The 15244-nt window shown below is 33.2% G+C and overlaps 2 protein-coding genes across 2 annotated transcripts; one reads left to right on the top strand and one right to left on the bottom strand.

Moving 5' to 3' along the window:
* Window positions 1-664: 664 nt before the first annotated feature.
* On the top strand, window positions 665-1003 carry LOC133330381 (protein C10). The gene has a single exon (XM_061538835.1). It carries the CDS (start codon window positions 665-667, stop codon window positions 1001-1003), a length of 339 nt encoding a protein of 112 aa, XP_061394819.1.
* A 2775-nt stretch (window positions 1004-3778) lies between these two features.
* On the bottom strand, window positions 3779-6046 carry LOC133330377 (tudor and KH domain-containing protein homolog). Its single transcript, XM_061538831.1, has 5 exons — window positions 5707-6046; window positions 4794-5618; window positions 4513-4619; window positions 4306-4434; window positions 3779-4230 (listed from the first exon to the last, which is right to left on the bottom strand). Exons 1-5 carry the CDS (start codon window positions 6033-6035, stop codon window positions 3779-3781), a joined length of 1842 nt encoding a protein of 613 aa, XP_061394815.1. The 5' UTR covers window positions 6036-6046.
* Between the last annotated feature and the right edge of the window lie 9198 nt (window positions 6047-15244).

Here is a 15244-nt window from a genome sequence, read left to right as displayed (position 1 = left end):
GCTTAAATGTTCCTGGGGAACATACCAAATCAATTTTTCTTTTATTATTCATTTTATTTTTAATATTAAATGCAATACAAATAATTGTGTTCGTCCTTTGTTTGTTTTTTATTTTGGCGCAAATCAAATGTTTTCTTGAATCAGCTGTTTTTTTTTTTTGCAAAACCTTACTAAATGTTGTCTGTTTACTTTTCTCAGGCTTACTCTCTGAACTAGAACTTACTGAGTAAATGTTACTGGAAAAGTAACCAGACACACCTATTAATTCGACGTGCATGTTGCCAACCATGACAAATATTACTAGATAAAATGTGTCAGATAAAAAACAGAAGTTTTTGTTTTTATACTTTATTATTGCATCATGACTTTATCCTCAATTTTTTCTATTTTCGAAATAAACAATTATTTTTATTTTCCATTAAGGATGACAATTAGAATATTACAAATATGATTTTGCGTTACGTCAATGTTCGGCGAATTCTATTTACAACAATATGTTTTGACATTTCATTGTACCATCAGCTGGGCCGATGCGGCTACCTTACATTAGTATACCTACGGTGAGATTATTCAGTAATAGGCAAAAGACGCGCAGAGGAGGAGGCTTTGCTCTAAATATAAAATAATTTTATTCACACAAAATACAAATAAAACAACAATAACAATGAATTTTAATAACGATACTGCCAAACAAATATTAATTGATATTATACGCACAGTCAATCAACCGGAGAATTCAAAAAAGTTATCCGAAGCAAAAGCCTCGGCCGGCAAGGAGATGCTTCTAATGATGCAGCATGTATTCCCACTGGTAATGCAATTACAAACGGAAGTAATAAAATCGTATGGATTTCCGGGTAATCGTGAGGGTCTGGTACAATTCTCACAATTGATACGTGAACTGGAACGGGAAGATGTTGAAATTGCAAGGCTACGTAGCCAGATACGAGCTATATATTTGCCACCGATTGCCATTAATACCACCAATGATATATTAATTTAGGGGACACTCCATTTTTATAATTTGTAAGGCTTATAATTCGAAGTACATATTTTGGTACATTTAAATTTTCTTGTAGAATTAAAGCTCAAATTGATAAATCAAGTATTGACGTTCTTCATATTTATGTGTAATTTAATTTACATACAATTGAACTAACACAATTTGAAATTGATACTCAAATCTTAAACATCAACTGCCAATCAGAATTATGATGCATCAACACAGTTATTAGGTCTCATATATCTCATTCATATTATTACTATGCTAAGTGCAATTTTTTATACTTATTATACATTTTTTAATGAAATAAACTTCTATAAAAACAAGTAAAAATTACATTTTTATTCATAGTAAGAATCTGTTTTTAAATTTTATAAATTATACACACTCTTTGGTAAAAAGGGTCCCCTATACATGGCTCCACTCGGATCTCGTTGGGCAGATCACAGTGATATACATTTCATATAGGAGGTAAATGTATACTTCTGAAAACCTTGATTTAAACCAGTCGTGTTATTAAAATCCAGACAAAATGGGTATCATTTTACAGCCTATGAAGCTTCTTTGGAGCTAGAAGTGCAAATTTCATAGCGATAATTTATTAAGACAAAATATTTTCATCCTTACATTCTCAGTCTTGCAGGAAGCAAACATTTAACTGAGGCGACAAGATTTTAAAAATACAAATAGATGATACCAAGAAAAAATTTAACAATTTACTTGGAATTAAGAATTTTGAACTAATCCATATATTGAATACGCCCCCCAAAAAATATTTTTGCAGAGAAAATTTCATGATCTATCATAAATATTGCAAGCTCTATCGTAATTTCAAACGACGGATATACATACCTGCATAAATTGATATAGAATTTTATTCTGAACCAAAAAATATATATTATGGTGTCTCCGGTGAATATTTCGAGAAGTTTTCTAAACAACTTTACAAATAAATAAATAGAATATGTTTAAATTTTAAAGGTTAAAAAAATATAGATGACTAAATATAAGGTGACAATACGTCCTCTTTTTTAGAGGACAATCATCTATTTGAACTGACTGTCATCTATAAAATTTATGTCCTCTATCTGTCATCTATTTTTATAATCTGTCATCTATATTTTTAAAACCTTGATAAATGTTTATTTTTGTAAATTAAAACAAATTAATAAATTTTATAAAATTTTATTGGCATTTTAGGAAAAGGTATTTTCAGGATTTTAAACATATTGTCCAACCAAATTATCTGTTATTTCATATTTTGAGTTCTAATTGCGTAATCAATTTCCATAAAAATTATTAATTATAAAATTTTGATATTTTTAGGGTTCCTGGACACGTTTTGCAAACGTATTGGCTGATATTTGATATTTTGGCTTCTATGTTTCCGATTATAAAGAAGCCCACCTTTACATTTTTTTAATTGTACGAAAAAATTGCCTTCAAAAGTGAATGTAATTTACTACTTGTTGAGGCTTATGGGTTGCAAAATATTCTAGAAAACATAGTCACTTAGGTCTACTTCTTTGCTATGTTCCTTATATAAAGATCACAAGATTATTCGTTTAGAACTTTTAACGAATTTTTAACTCATTTTATATATTTATAAGTAAATCGAAATGATTTTTTATACACAAACTATTATCTTTATTAAAAATATACTTTTTTCTTTTTGTCATCTATTTACATTTTCAAAAACTGATCGCCTTAGTAAAGATGACATAAAAATAGATGGCAGTTAGAAGATATGCATTTTATAGATGACAGCCAGTTAAAATAGGTTGAATACTTATTTCGTTTTTCCATGCAAGGAATATTCCTAATAAATAAGTAATACTTTTAATTCCCAGAGTTGGGAACTTAAGTCACACTTTACCTAAAGATCTATTGGACTTTGAGTTAAGAAATTCCTTATAACTACATTATACATGGTCTATAAACCAGTCCGAAAAAATCCATCAATGGTATGACTCTCTTGTAGAAGTTCCATCCCTCTTTAAACTATTTTCAGAGTTTGAAATTTTTACCATATATAAAACGTTCGAAGCAAGACACCACTTCTTTACGGAAATACAGCAGATGAAATTAAAACACATGCTAATTTTAAATTTTTTTTTAATTTTATTTATTTGCATGAAAGATTGTCAGTTTTAACAACATTCATGTTAAGTTTCTTTTATTGTACAATTATGAATGTGGTAGTTTCAAAAAAAAAAAAAACACACGATATGCAATCGATGATATCGATAATTTAGAGAAATTGTGTAAATATGCCAGTTACTTAATTAGATTAAGTAATTATTTAAAATGGTATACATTAAAAACAAATATGACATTTCTTGTTCCTTTTCTTGTTATTGTAATGCAAAACAAACACTTAATATATGTAGTTAAGAAATATTTACACAACTTTAGGGATAATGCTTTAAGAAGCAATGGGGATAGATAAAGAAAAAGTAAAATTAAAATAACTCATAAAAAAGAAAAACAAACCATTTAGGATGTATTTTGGAAAAGCCCAAATTAAATAGAAGAAAAAAAAACAAAAAAGAGACATTATATTAAATAATAACTAAAATATGGCATAAAGTTCTTAAATTAAAAAATTACAAAATACAATTTGTAGAAAACTAAAAAAAAATAAAAATAATTAAACTTCACAATCTATTTACAGGAGAAGTATTGTTCAAAAACAAATATAAGAACACTACTACTGCCAAACACTATCTAATTTATTTACTGTCTAAGTTAAATAACACACAATAACCACAGTCTTTATCGTTGAGGATTGCCATTGGTATATAACGTTGACGCTGTTGATGCATCCATGTTATTGTGATGGCCATTTGTGGCCTTCGTAATTGGTGCACTGTTGGTTGTTTGACCGCCACCATTAAAGAATTCGGAGGGTGTCATTTTTGTTACTGCTATATTATTGCTGCCATTTACATATTTATTGAACGGTGTGGCGGATTTCAAATGCTTCAATTGTTCTTCGATTAGAGCATCTTCGGCCGAATCGGCATCATTTGAGTAGGCTGGCGATAAAGGTGGCTGTGGTGATTGTGGTTTCATTATGGACGATGATGTTGTGGATGAGTTCGTCAAGGCATCATTTGAATTGCTAAGACTTGCGGTATATGGCGATAGGGCACGGGGATAATCTTCGCTGATGGGCAGAGCATAGCCATGGGAAATCATCATGTGACCCAAATTTATTTCAATGCCTATTTTTTTGTTTTGGAGGAAAACAATTTAAATTGAAATTTATATAATTTGAAAAAGGTTTTGCTGTAACATACCCTCTTGTATATCGTATAGTTCAACACCAGGTATGGGCGATCCTTCACGTGCAGCTGCATTGCCAGTTAGCGTTTTAACACGATCCTTATATGTAACAACACGTGAGATTAACTTCTTCCAACGGGCAACTATAATAGAAGAAGAATTTAAAAAAATAGGCATTTGTAGATTAGTCCGAAGTGGGCTTCGGGTTCATTCATACTAACCTTGTGTGAAATCTTCGAAAAATTCAATGGATTGAGGTTCCCATGTTTGTGGATCACTGATTAATGTCGACTTCACGTTAGCCAAAAAACATTCAACAGCTTGGAATCTGCAAAAAATTTAAGTTAATGATGAAAAGACAAAGACGATTTGTTTAAAAAAAAAATAATGATCACTTCTAATGTATCTTTCTAATGAAGACAATGGAAAAGTTAATGGACCTTGATATAGATCACAACAAGCCTACATCAAGGCCAAATATCGATTACAATATTTTACCTACCTTAATGTAAGAAAATCTGTACGCAATTCAAATATTTCATGAGGTAATACATATTCACTATCGCCATAGTCAACAAAATACAAATCCAATACAACCTCATTGGGATTATATTGATTGGGCAGGATGCCAACGACTTCAGCTCGATACCATTTATTGTCATGTTTAAAAACCGTTGCCACAATCTGCCCCAAATATGGTTCATGGATCTGGTGCATGGCACGATTTTCAGCATTACTATAGTACGCTGTCATATTGGCTACCAAATCATCCAATTTCTTTGTTTGCGGTCCAATGAGTTGTACCCAAAACTTTGCTGGCGAGGCAATAGCCGATACATATACCTCCATGGGTTTTTCATCATTACGAGCGGCCATCAATTTTTCACGCGGTGGCAAATGCGAACTTAATGACGTTTGCGATGAATACATGCTGGAATTGACACTGTTTGCCGGTGAACGTCTGGGTTCACGTTTTTGTTCGACTTCTTCAACGGCACGACGTAAATTTTCATCTTCTTCGATTTTATCTTCAATCATTTTGCGTGCAATATTAACTTGTTGGCGATTACCGGTAATCGTAATACGTCTCGTATTGGCACTACGTACTCCGGCATCAACGGAAACCTTGGCCAAGGAGATGCGACATATTTCTTGCATTGCTTCACCACAACGGCCCATAATTTTGCCACAAACACTTTGTGGTACATAGATTTCTTCTTTGACAATTGGCGAACGTTCGATTTCTTTCAGTAGTATGGAACGAGCTTCCTTAACATTGTCCGGATGGCCAGTTATTTCACATAGTTTATGGGTATCATCTTTGTCGCTAAAAGAAGCAGAAGAAGAAAGAACACACACAAACATTAGACATTTGCAAAGTGCAAAAGGGATTTATTTTCTATACTGCGACTTACCGAAAATGTATAGTTGTCTGTGTCCTATCCTGTATGGATTTCAAATTGGCTCCCTGCCTTCCCGCTATTAGCGGCACATGTTCATTGGATATTTTAAATTCAAGTTTCACTTCTTTTTGTGCCTGTTTCGATGCTGTTTGTGAACTTTGTCGGCTAATGGCTTTGGGCTTTTGTGAATGATTTCTTGTTGTGTCCTGTTTTTGATCTTCATCATCTTCGTCACGTTGCTTAAAGTAGGCATATAACATAGCACCACCTAGCGTACACAGACCAAAGCCTAATATAAGCTTAAAGGTTGGTGTATTGGCCAATGGTGTATTGCGGAACATTGTGTCTATTGGAGTTTTGTCAATTTGATTGTGGAATTCTTAATATATAGTTAGTTAGGTCCAACAAAATTTGTTATAGCTAGTAACCTAGAAGAATAAGAAATAAATGAGGTTAAGAATTAGTATAGAATAAATGCTAAATATAAATTAATATATGTATGTACATATTAGATTTGCATAGAGGCGAGAAAGTGTTTTGATTAAAATTGAACGACATTATTTCGGAAGTGTAAAAATCTTGAGTTTTGCGCGGAACATATTGGCGTCCAATCCTCTGTCATTAGACTGGAGTGGACATAATGCACCTGATGCCAATATTGAATGTATCATTTGCATGACTGAAATCATTCCTGAAAAAACGACTGTTGAAATCACGATAGAGCTTTGCAAATTTTGCACACTCATTTCTACTACTCCTAGCATGTTTGGTATTGGAAAATTGGTGTGATCCAAATATAACGGTATCCCACCATTTTCAATATTTTATAATCGAACATGTGGTCATTTGTCATTTTGAGTAATTGGGAAAAAACATCTTTACCGAACTTTTCCATATAGGTCCTTGCTTTGGCGTAGCCTTCAAATATATGTCGCGCAACATTTTTTGGGGTTTTTATGGTCATAGGTGCCATTTTTCATCCGAAAAGATTACCATTTGGCATTCTGGGTTCTTGAAGGATAAAATAATTTTTGCATGAAATTACAATATTGCTTCATGATTTTTTTATAGCCATAGTATAAAGGTCCCGTTCCCACTATTTAGGTAGCTTCAATTTTCCATTCCGGGTTCTTGATGGGTAAAAAAATATTATTTTCGATATAGGGACATGTTTTAACATAAAACCCAAATAAAGCCATTTCAATTTCAGGCATTTTCCGGCCGAAGTGGAAAGTAAAACTTCGACAATTTTTAATTTTTTGATATATTAATCTAGCCATATATGAAAAATTATCGAACCATTTTGAGTATTTTTATGGTACGTATAATAAGGAGTTATCTAATAATCCTCATATTCGAATACGTTATAAATTTTAAATGAATATATGAGGTGTCCAGTATGAATTATAACCCTTACTATTTTGGAGAATTGTACGGAGGTACATTTCTTTATTGCCACCTAATTAGTCCAAAGGAACTTTTGATCTAAAGTGGATGTTTCCATCAGATGGTTGATCGTCGTTGTGGCAGTTGTATATAATGAAAACATAAATAGTAATAACCAATGAGCGATATAATATGATACCCTATACATCTTCCACGATAATCTAAATTTCTGTGGTTCTATATTCTGAGCTTGGGCACAATTTCGCGATATTTGCAACCTCTTGACCGAGTAGAAGTCAGCAGCACATTTTCCTTATACTGACATATTTTCCGAATATAACTAGTATTCAGCACAGCCCTTCTAATTACTTGTCCAGATTCTCTTCACCCTAGGATGTGTTGTGATGTTCGGCTTACAGTTGTGGCCTATAGATCGACTCGAAAAACACAAAAATTAAGTATTCGGTCCACTTCATCACAATATTAGTATCTGATCATTACCGAAAATTATAGGCGTAGCGAAAATTATTTCAAAGCGATCACCGATATATTCCCGCCCTCTAGTGTGGTAATGGGTTACTAAATATTATATGAATACCTGTAAGGCTGACGTCAGAGTGCAAGCGAGAAGCGATGCGATACTACATGCTATAATAGTTCATGCTACTTCAATGCTATAGTATGTCAGAGTGAGTGCTATAGAGAGCAAAGCGTGTTCTTGGTTAACATCGCATTTTCTGTTGTAAACTGGTGTTTATTGACTCAAGAAGAATTCAGACGAAGAATTTTTCATATCGCAAATTATTTTCAAAGTAATTTTTAAATAAAAATTCATCAAATTAACAAATATTTCTGCATCGATTTCCCGTATTTTTTCCAAATTATTTTATTATTATTATTTATTTAAATTTGGGCATGAGTTCACAAAAAAATAAAATTCGATAAGATGCAAAAGAACGATGCCAAAAACCGATGCCAATAACGGTAAATAAAAATAATAAACAAAGAAACTCAAACAGAGCCAACGCGAGCTCTTGCTATAAACCATTGCACAACACGCTTTATCGCTTGCACTAGCTTTGTCTCGCTTGTAGCGTAGCATCCACTCTGACAGCTTTTGCGCTATGCCATAAGAAAACACACGCAGAGGTTTATAGCGTCGCCTAGCGGCATATCATAGCATCGCTTCTCGCGCGCACTCTAACGTCAGCCTAACCTGTAAATATTTAAGTGTAACTCCCAAATCCGAATACATACGATAATATAATTGGTATGCATTTACAGGTCAATCACTCCCATTGGATATACTATCAACTTATTGGGTCTACGTCCTTCAGGGTAAATATATACGTCATAGAATTCAAATTTTGTAATTATTCACTGAAAATTCAAGGTCCATTTGAACCGCTAAATATTGACCAATCTTTATCAAAACAGGCACGCTTATTTTTTGGCCCGATCCCCTTTTCTCAATGAGAAATTTCGATGTTCGGGCCATAATTACGGCCTCGTGTAAAAAACGTTTCAAATTTTAAGGTAGTATTATTAAAAAGTAATTTATTACAGGGTGTATTCTTATAAAAATATTTAAAAATATAATGTTTGTAGAAGATTGATAGAAAAAAATGAAAAAAAAACTATAGAAAGTACGGGGTAGATTTGGCATTTTAAAGTGGTACATATTCGGCCATATACAGATAGTGCTTTATTATTTCCTTAATTTTTTTTGGTTTGAGTTTAAAAATAATACTTTAATATGGTTCAAAATTACATACAAAAGATCAAATTGCTGATGGTGTGTGTGTGGCCTTGAGATGTCAACTTCCGCCGCTAGAAAATATGCCCTTAAAAGTCAAACATCGAGTCGCATATTAAAACAAAATATAACCTTTAGAGGATCTGAATTTCAAGCAGATTATGTCTCCCATCAAATGCCAAAGCTAATTTTACTTTTATACAAAACTGTAAAAAAACCTAATACTGATTTATTATACGTTTTTGTTACTAGTTTTTAAAATTAAGTATCAGAGGACAATAATCAGCCATAACGTTTTTATATCTGTTGAATAAGTACTGAGATATAGAGCTCTAAAAAAGTGCGGTAGCGCATTACTTCGGTAGGCATTAAAACAAAATATAACCTTTATAAAAATGAGGATTTTAGACTGAATTTCAAGCAGATTATGTCTTATCCTCTTTTTTAAATTAGTCAAATGCCAAAGCAAATTAATTTTACAAAGTTTTATATTGCAAGGAATGTTGTCATTTTTCCCTTTATGTCTTCCAACATGTTTGCGCGGGCGAATGACGAAAAATGTATAACAAAAAAGAAAAGAAAACAAATGCGATTATAAATAACTGTTGTATATGTACATATGTATGTTAGTCATACAAAGAATGTCAAAAAATATTGGTATTACTGAAAAATCAATGAATCCCGCAACAAATACTGGAAATCACTGTCCCACACTTTTGGCAGTATATGGGTATGTGTCACATATGAAAAAATGGCATTGTGGTATGAACGGGATTTCTCTTATTAAAAAATATAATACAAACATAGATTTAATACAAAGTCAATAGAATTCATTCATTTTTTGTTTTGTTTTTTGATATTTTTAGTATTATAGAATATTATCAACGGTAGATAATAATACTCTAACATGTGAATGTTAATTGAGTCGCCAATCTTTAGTGGTGATGAGATAACAATTATAAAAACAATTCTCGTCACAGTTGTAGATGTTTGGGCGCCAAAAAATATGATAATTATTATTTATAGAATGAATTGAGAGAATTTGTTTATAAAATCACTAACGCCACCGAGGAACATAAATAAAGGAAATAAGTATTTCTAGTTCAAAAAAAAAAAAAAAAAAATAAATAAAATCAAATAAATAAATAAAACGTTATAATCGAGCGATTGATGCACATGTACACTTTTATAAATCGTGATTTAGGGGACCCCTCACCCTAACCCTTTCTTAAGAAGCAAAATACCTTGGTACAATCCTTGACCGAAAATAAACGTGGAACAGGAATGTTGAGGAACGCTCTAAGAAAGGACTGTTAGCACTCTACTCATTCCACTATAGGTCAAATGACCGGTTTTTCTGTGCAAAAGTGTCAAAGTGTCGCTTTTCATGAGTTGTTATTGTTTTGGTATTTAGAACACTCCAAAATAGAGAGACGTGATATTTATTTGTGCTAAATATGAAGTACCGTTACACATCGCTCAATATAATTTATTCTGTAAATATGCTTATATTTCTGTGGTGCTTAGTCAACTTTGAGTGTGTATTATTTCGATTGTGTTTACAATAATTAATTTGTGGAAAATGGAAAATATAGATACATTTTTATGTTTGCGATACTATACTTGAAAATAACCCTTTAGCCTATGAAGACTTTAAAGAGTTAAAGTAATTTGATATATTGACTTTCAGTAAACTTAAAAAAAATGACCCAATATGACCTCTTTGAAATTTTGCACATAAATTAAGTGATAACTAATGAGTTATGTTCAATTTATTTCATGTTGCGATTTTTTGCGTTTTGCGAGTAATGCCTCTTTTTCTAGGCAACCTCCGTATAAAAAAATCGACCTTTTTGAAATATGGCGAAAAGGTAACAAAAAAAAAAACTGATGCTGTTTTCAAACATTAAGTAAGCAAAATTGATGTCGACAACGTTTCGGATGAAAGAAAGAAATACTTAAAGCAAACAGTTCATTTATTTTGCTGAAAATTAACGCAAAGTTGGTAAAAATGTCACAGAAACATGAATGTTTTGAAAGACAAAAATTATGAATGGCTATATTCGGATTTAAATTTTCTGCTAAGGAATTGTTCAGAAAAAACGGTACCTACTAAAAACTTTTATTTTGGTAAAAAAAGCTACTGACCTTTCAACTGAGAAACGTGACACCCCAAGAATCCCAAAAACCTATTCCAATTTCTGCAGATGAAGCTCTAGCTTCATAGAAAATAACTTTTCAAAGGGGTGGTATAATGTAAACGAGTGATTTAAGTTGAAATCGGATAGAACATATATATGACAGCTACATCTAAATCAGATCCGATTTGAATCAAATTTGGCAGAGACATTTCTGATTTTCGTTATGATCGGGTGTATATTGTGATTTTGGCGTGGTTTAAACGTGTAATCGGATGTTATATGGATTTTATACCTAAATCTGACCCGATCTGAAACAAATTTTTCTGAGTTGTTTTTAGCCTATAAAAACATGCAAACTAAAGTTATCGATGATCGGATGTATTTTATGGGTTTAAAGTTACTTAGACGTGATATCGGATAGAACATATAAATTCGCCACACTTATTTGCAGACTCAAAAAAAAAAAAGTCACAAACCAAATTTCATCGCCATCCGTTGTATATTACCGATTTGGTGCATTTTTAACCAGAAATCGGATGAAAATATATATGGGAGCCATTTCCAAATCTGAACCGATTTCTTCGAAATTCAACAATAACAATTCTAGTAACAAAAAAATCAGTTGGGCCAAATTTCATGGCGAATACTATGATTTTGTTGCCGCTATTAAGTTTGCACAAAAAAGTGGTCATTTGACCTATAGTGCATTCTTACATATGGTTTCCTTGTATTGTGGCAGAGGGTCAACAAAAAGATACTGCTGACAAAATTAAATGCAGTACAGCGATCGGCTTCGATCCTGACTACCGGAGCGCTAGGAATCACACCACAGACAGCCTTAAATGCGATCTTGAATCTCCAACCACTGGACATTCTGATTAAATTCCAGGCGGCAATCGCTGAATTATAGTCACGCTAGTATCCTCAACATAACGCCAGGTTGTGATTTCTTGAGGAGAAATAGTCACATTAGTGACTATGTTCCCTCTCGTAGAGACTTTAATGACATCAAAGTAGAGTTTCCTAGTAGGGAAACCTGGACTAGCGGCTCCTTACCTCTGCCAGGTCTGTCATTTTTCACAGACGGGTTAATGATGGAGGAAGGCACTGGTGCATGCGTTTACTGTACCGAATTAGAAATATACAACGCATATAAACTTAACAATCTTTGTAGCGTTTTTCAAGCAGAAATCCTTGCAATCACGAAAGCGGCCGAGATAGTAAAAACACTTACTGCCGATATTACGGGACCGGTGACTATATATGTCGATAGTCAGGCGGTCCCTGAAGGCTATGAAGTCGTGTACTATAAACTCAAAAGCAGTTCTTGATTGCAAGTCCGCTCTGAATGATACACGACAGATATTTAGTTTATGTTGGGTTGCAGGACATAGTGGCATTAAAGGGAACGAGATAGCCGACGAGCTTGCCCGAGGGGGGCTCACAATCGTCCAATCTTCCGATTGAGAGATTTGTGAAACCACCCATTGGCTATTTGATTGGCAAAATCCGCTTGTTCTACGGCGAGGTAGTCGGTAACAGATGGTCAAGAGAACCTGGTTGCAGAATCTCAAAAGCTGGCCTGAATTCCCTCGCCAAAGAACTTCTTCTTCTTCGAGAGAGAGAGAGAGAGAAAGAGATCAAAATCATTGTGGGGATCATAACAGGTCACTGCAAGACTAGATCTCTCACTTTGAAATGGGACTCCAGCGGAGAGGATTACTGTCGTCTATGTGAGGACGAAGAAGAGCTACAAACAATTGAACATATCCTCTGTAAATGTCAATCGCTGATCGGCATAAAAAGTTTGCAACATATGAAATTGATAATCTAAACTTCTTCTCTAAAATAGACCCCAACCAGATCCTAGGCTTTGTCAAAAATCTGACATGGCTAAACTAACCATCTCTACGCTCTCCTTCTCCCACTATCTTTTTCTTGCTCTTTCACTCTCTCTTCTCTTACCTTTCTCTTTGCAGGTAAAAAGGATGATCACAATGGACAATAGTCTCCGAGTGGACGGTTGTTACTAACAACTGTACATCGCTAACCTAACTTAACCTAGGGGACCCCTCATTTTCGGGTGTTTTGATGGTCATAGGTGTTATTTTACAACTGAAATGACTGTCATTTAGCATTGTTGATGGCCGCACAGCCATCAAGCCGTACGTGGGTACCACACCGATGGACACCGATGACGACCTCATCGAGTTGGACCTGTAGTCATCGGTGTTTTGAACATAATCGATTTCCGCCCATCACTAATCACTCTTGTAAAAATAGTGCAACAAAAAAGATCGTCCTGATCCTTATTTTTGAAACCCCAAATACCCAAATCAAAACCCAATAAATCTGTCGCCCGGCAGTATTGTATAATTAAAACAGTGAACTATTTTCTCCTTTTTTTTATTTATTTGTGCGTACCATCACGTGAGTATAAAGCGTATACTTGTGGTGTTGTCCGTATATTTCGTATGTGTTGTAGTTGTTGCTTTTGCCGGCAACTCATAATCCTAAGGCTCTAAATTCGTCTGAATTTAGACTTCACAACAGATCCTACGTCCTTGTGGGAATCTGTACAAGCATTCCGAATTCTTGGAGGGTGATTACAATATTGTTATAAATGTCACTATAGGTCCATGTATTCACATATTCAATATATCAAGGTCCCGCACATCACTTTTGACATATTTTAATGGCCATGGACACATTTTTAACCGAAGTAACTGAAATTGTTTCCGCTTTCTTGATGGGTAAAACATTATTCTTTTCTATTAAAACATGGTCCTGTTATGACATAACAAAAGTCGAAGTGACTGCAATATGACACTCAATAACGAATTTATGCCACGACATAATTTGAGTGAGAATCAGAGACGATCGAATTCATTAAACCAAGTTTTCACAGTGGAGGTAAAATTTATTCTCGTACTAGTATCACACCACCCATATATGAATAAAAATTGGGTCAAAATTCATTCACTTCGTGCTCTGAGAAAACGTAATGGAAACTCAACTTCCTATTTTTTCTAGAAATCATCATATTTTCTGTTATCTTAGAATGGTGGATAATGAATCATACATCGGTCAGCCCTTGTTGCATCCACTTCATCCAATTCAAATCACGTAATTGTTTGTGCAAAAAAAGGCCAAAAAATCCCCCTTAAATATTTCATTTGTTTATAAAATCAAATGGCAAATAAGAGAGGGATGGCAAAAAATAATAAACAAACGTTAAAAATCTCAAGGTTGTCTTAATAATAAAAGCAAACGGAATTTTATTTAGTGGTCGTTCGGTCAGTCAGTACATACAAAGTAGAGAAATGAAAAATAAAAAAACACTAGATGAGTTTATTTTTCTGAAAGAAATAAAAAAACGGACATCATTATAATTTGTGTGTGTAGAATTTCAAAGAATATTAAAATTCCACTCTGATATTTTGCATTTTAACCAAATAAATAGCAGTTAACAAAGATTTGTTTAACGATTGATGTAAGCAACTTTGGCTAATTAATTTATTTGAGAAAATGACAAATTCTTCATTGACGACAAGTTTTATCCCACTGTGCTGTAATTAATTTACGCAAAGCAAAAAAAAAAAAACTAGAAATATCTGAGTGGGTGTGTGTGCGTTATTTGTGCCCGAAACTTTTCATTCCATGTGTTATTATTAGTTTATTTACCTCAAAAGTGAAAAGAACAAAAAAAAAACAATTCTGCTACATTGGTTCATGTAGTCAGTGAGAATTTATAGACGTACGACCTTGGTAATGAAAGCAATAATCACCAACCAACAACAACAATAAAAATTTATATGGATATACCATATGAAGAGTAGAATATTTTAAATTTGTCATTCCGTATGTAACTTCTGGAAATTATTATGATAAACAAATAAAAAATTGTTTTAAATGGAGTAACATTTGATAGTCAAGTATTACATCGACACAATCGTTTATAAAATCTTCTTCGAAAACAGCGGTACGAGAAGAGTAAGAAAAACCTGGATGCATAACTCTTAAAACCGTTTGATCGATAATTTCTCTTGAGAAAAATTATATTTGAACAAGTTAAAACGATATAGGTATACCCTTCACCATAAGGATGACATTAAAAATAAGTAAAATTAATGGGGGGCTCCTAGGAGATAGGATAGGACCTTGAATATACCCAAAAAGGTGTAAAAAATGATTAGGGAGGCTATAGCGTTTTATGAGGCTCTAACGGGGTCAATATTAATAATTTTTGGTATGGATAAATGTTATT

The sequence above is a fragment of the Musca vetustissima genome, unplaced genomic scaffold (genome assembly GCF_032173495.1).
Source record: "Musca vetustissima isolate MV318-11 ecotype Yass unplaced genomic scaffold, APGP_CSIRO_Mvet_v1 utg19615, whole genome shotgun sequence".
NCBI lineage: Eukaryota > Metazoa > Arthropoda > Insecta > Diptera > Muscidae > Musca > Musca vetustissima.
This window is presented reverse-complemented; position numbering and strand designations above follow the sequence as displayed.

What these genes read in the sequence shown, in the direction of transcription:
- LOC133330381 (XM_061538835.1), top strand. Translation starts at nt 665, where the DNA reads ATGAATTTTAATAACGATACTGCCAAACAAATATTAATTGATATTATA.
- LOC133330377 (XM_061538831.1), bottom strand. Translation starts at nt 6,035, where the DNA reads ATGTTCCGCAATACACCATTGGCCAATACACCAACCTTTAAGCTTATA. An exon ending in TTTCGAAGATTTCACACAAG is followed by an intron (nt 4,435 to 4,512) that starts GTTAGTATGAAT and finishes CTTCTATTATAG; the next exon opens with TTGCCCGTTGGAAGAAGTTA. An exon ending in ACTATACGATATACAAGAGG is followed by an intron (nt 4,231 to 4,305) that starts GTATGTTACAGC and finishes ACAAAAAAATAG; the next exon opens with GCATTGAAATAAATTTGGGT.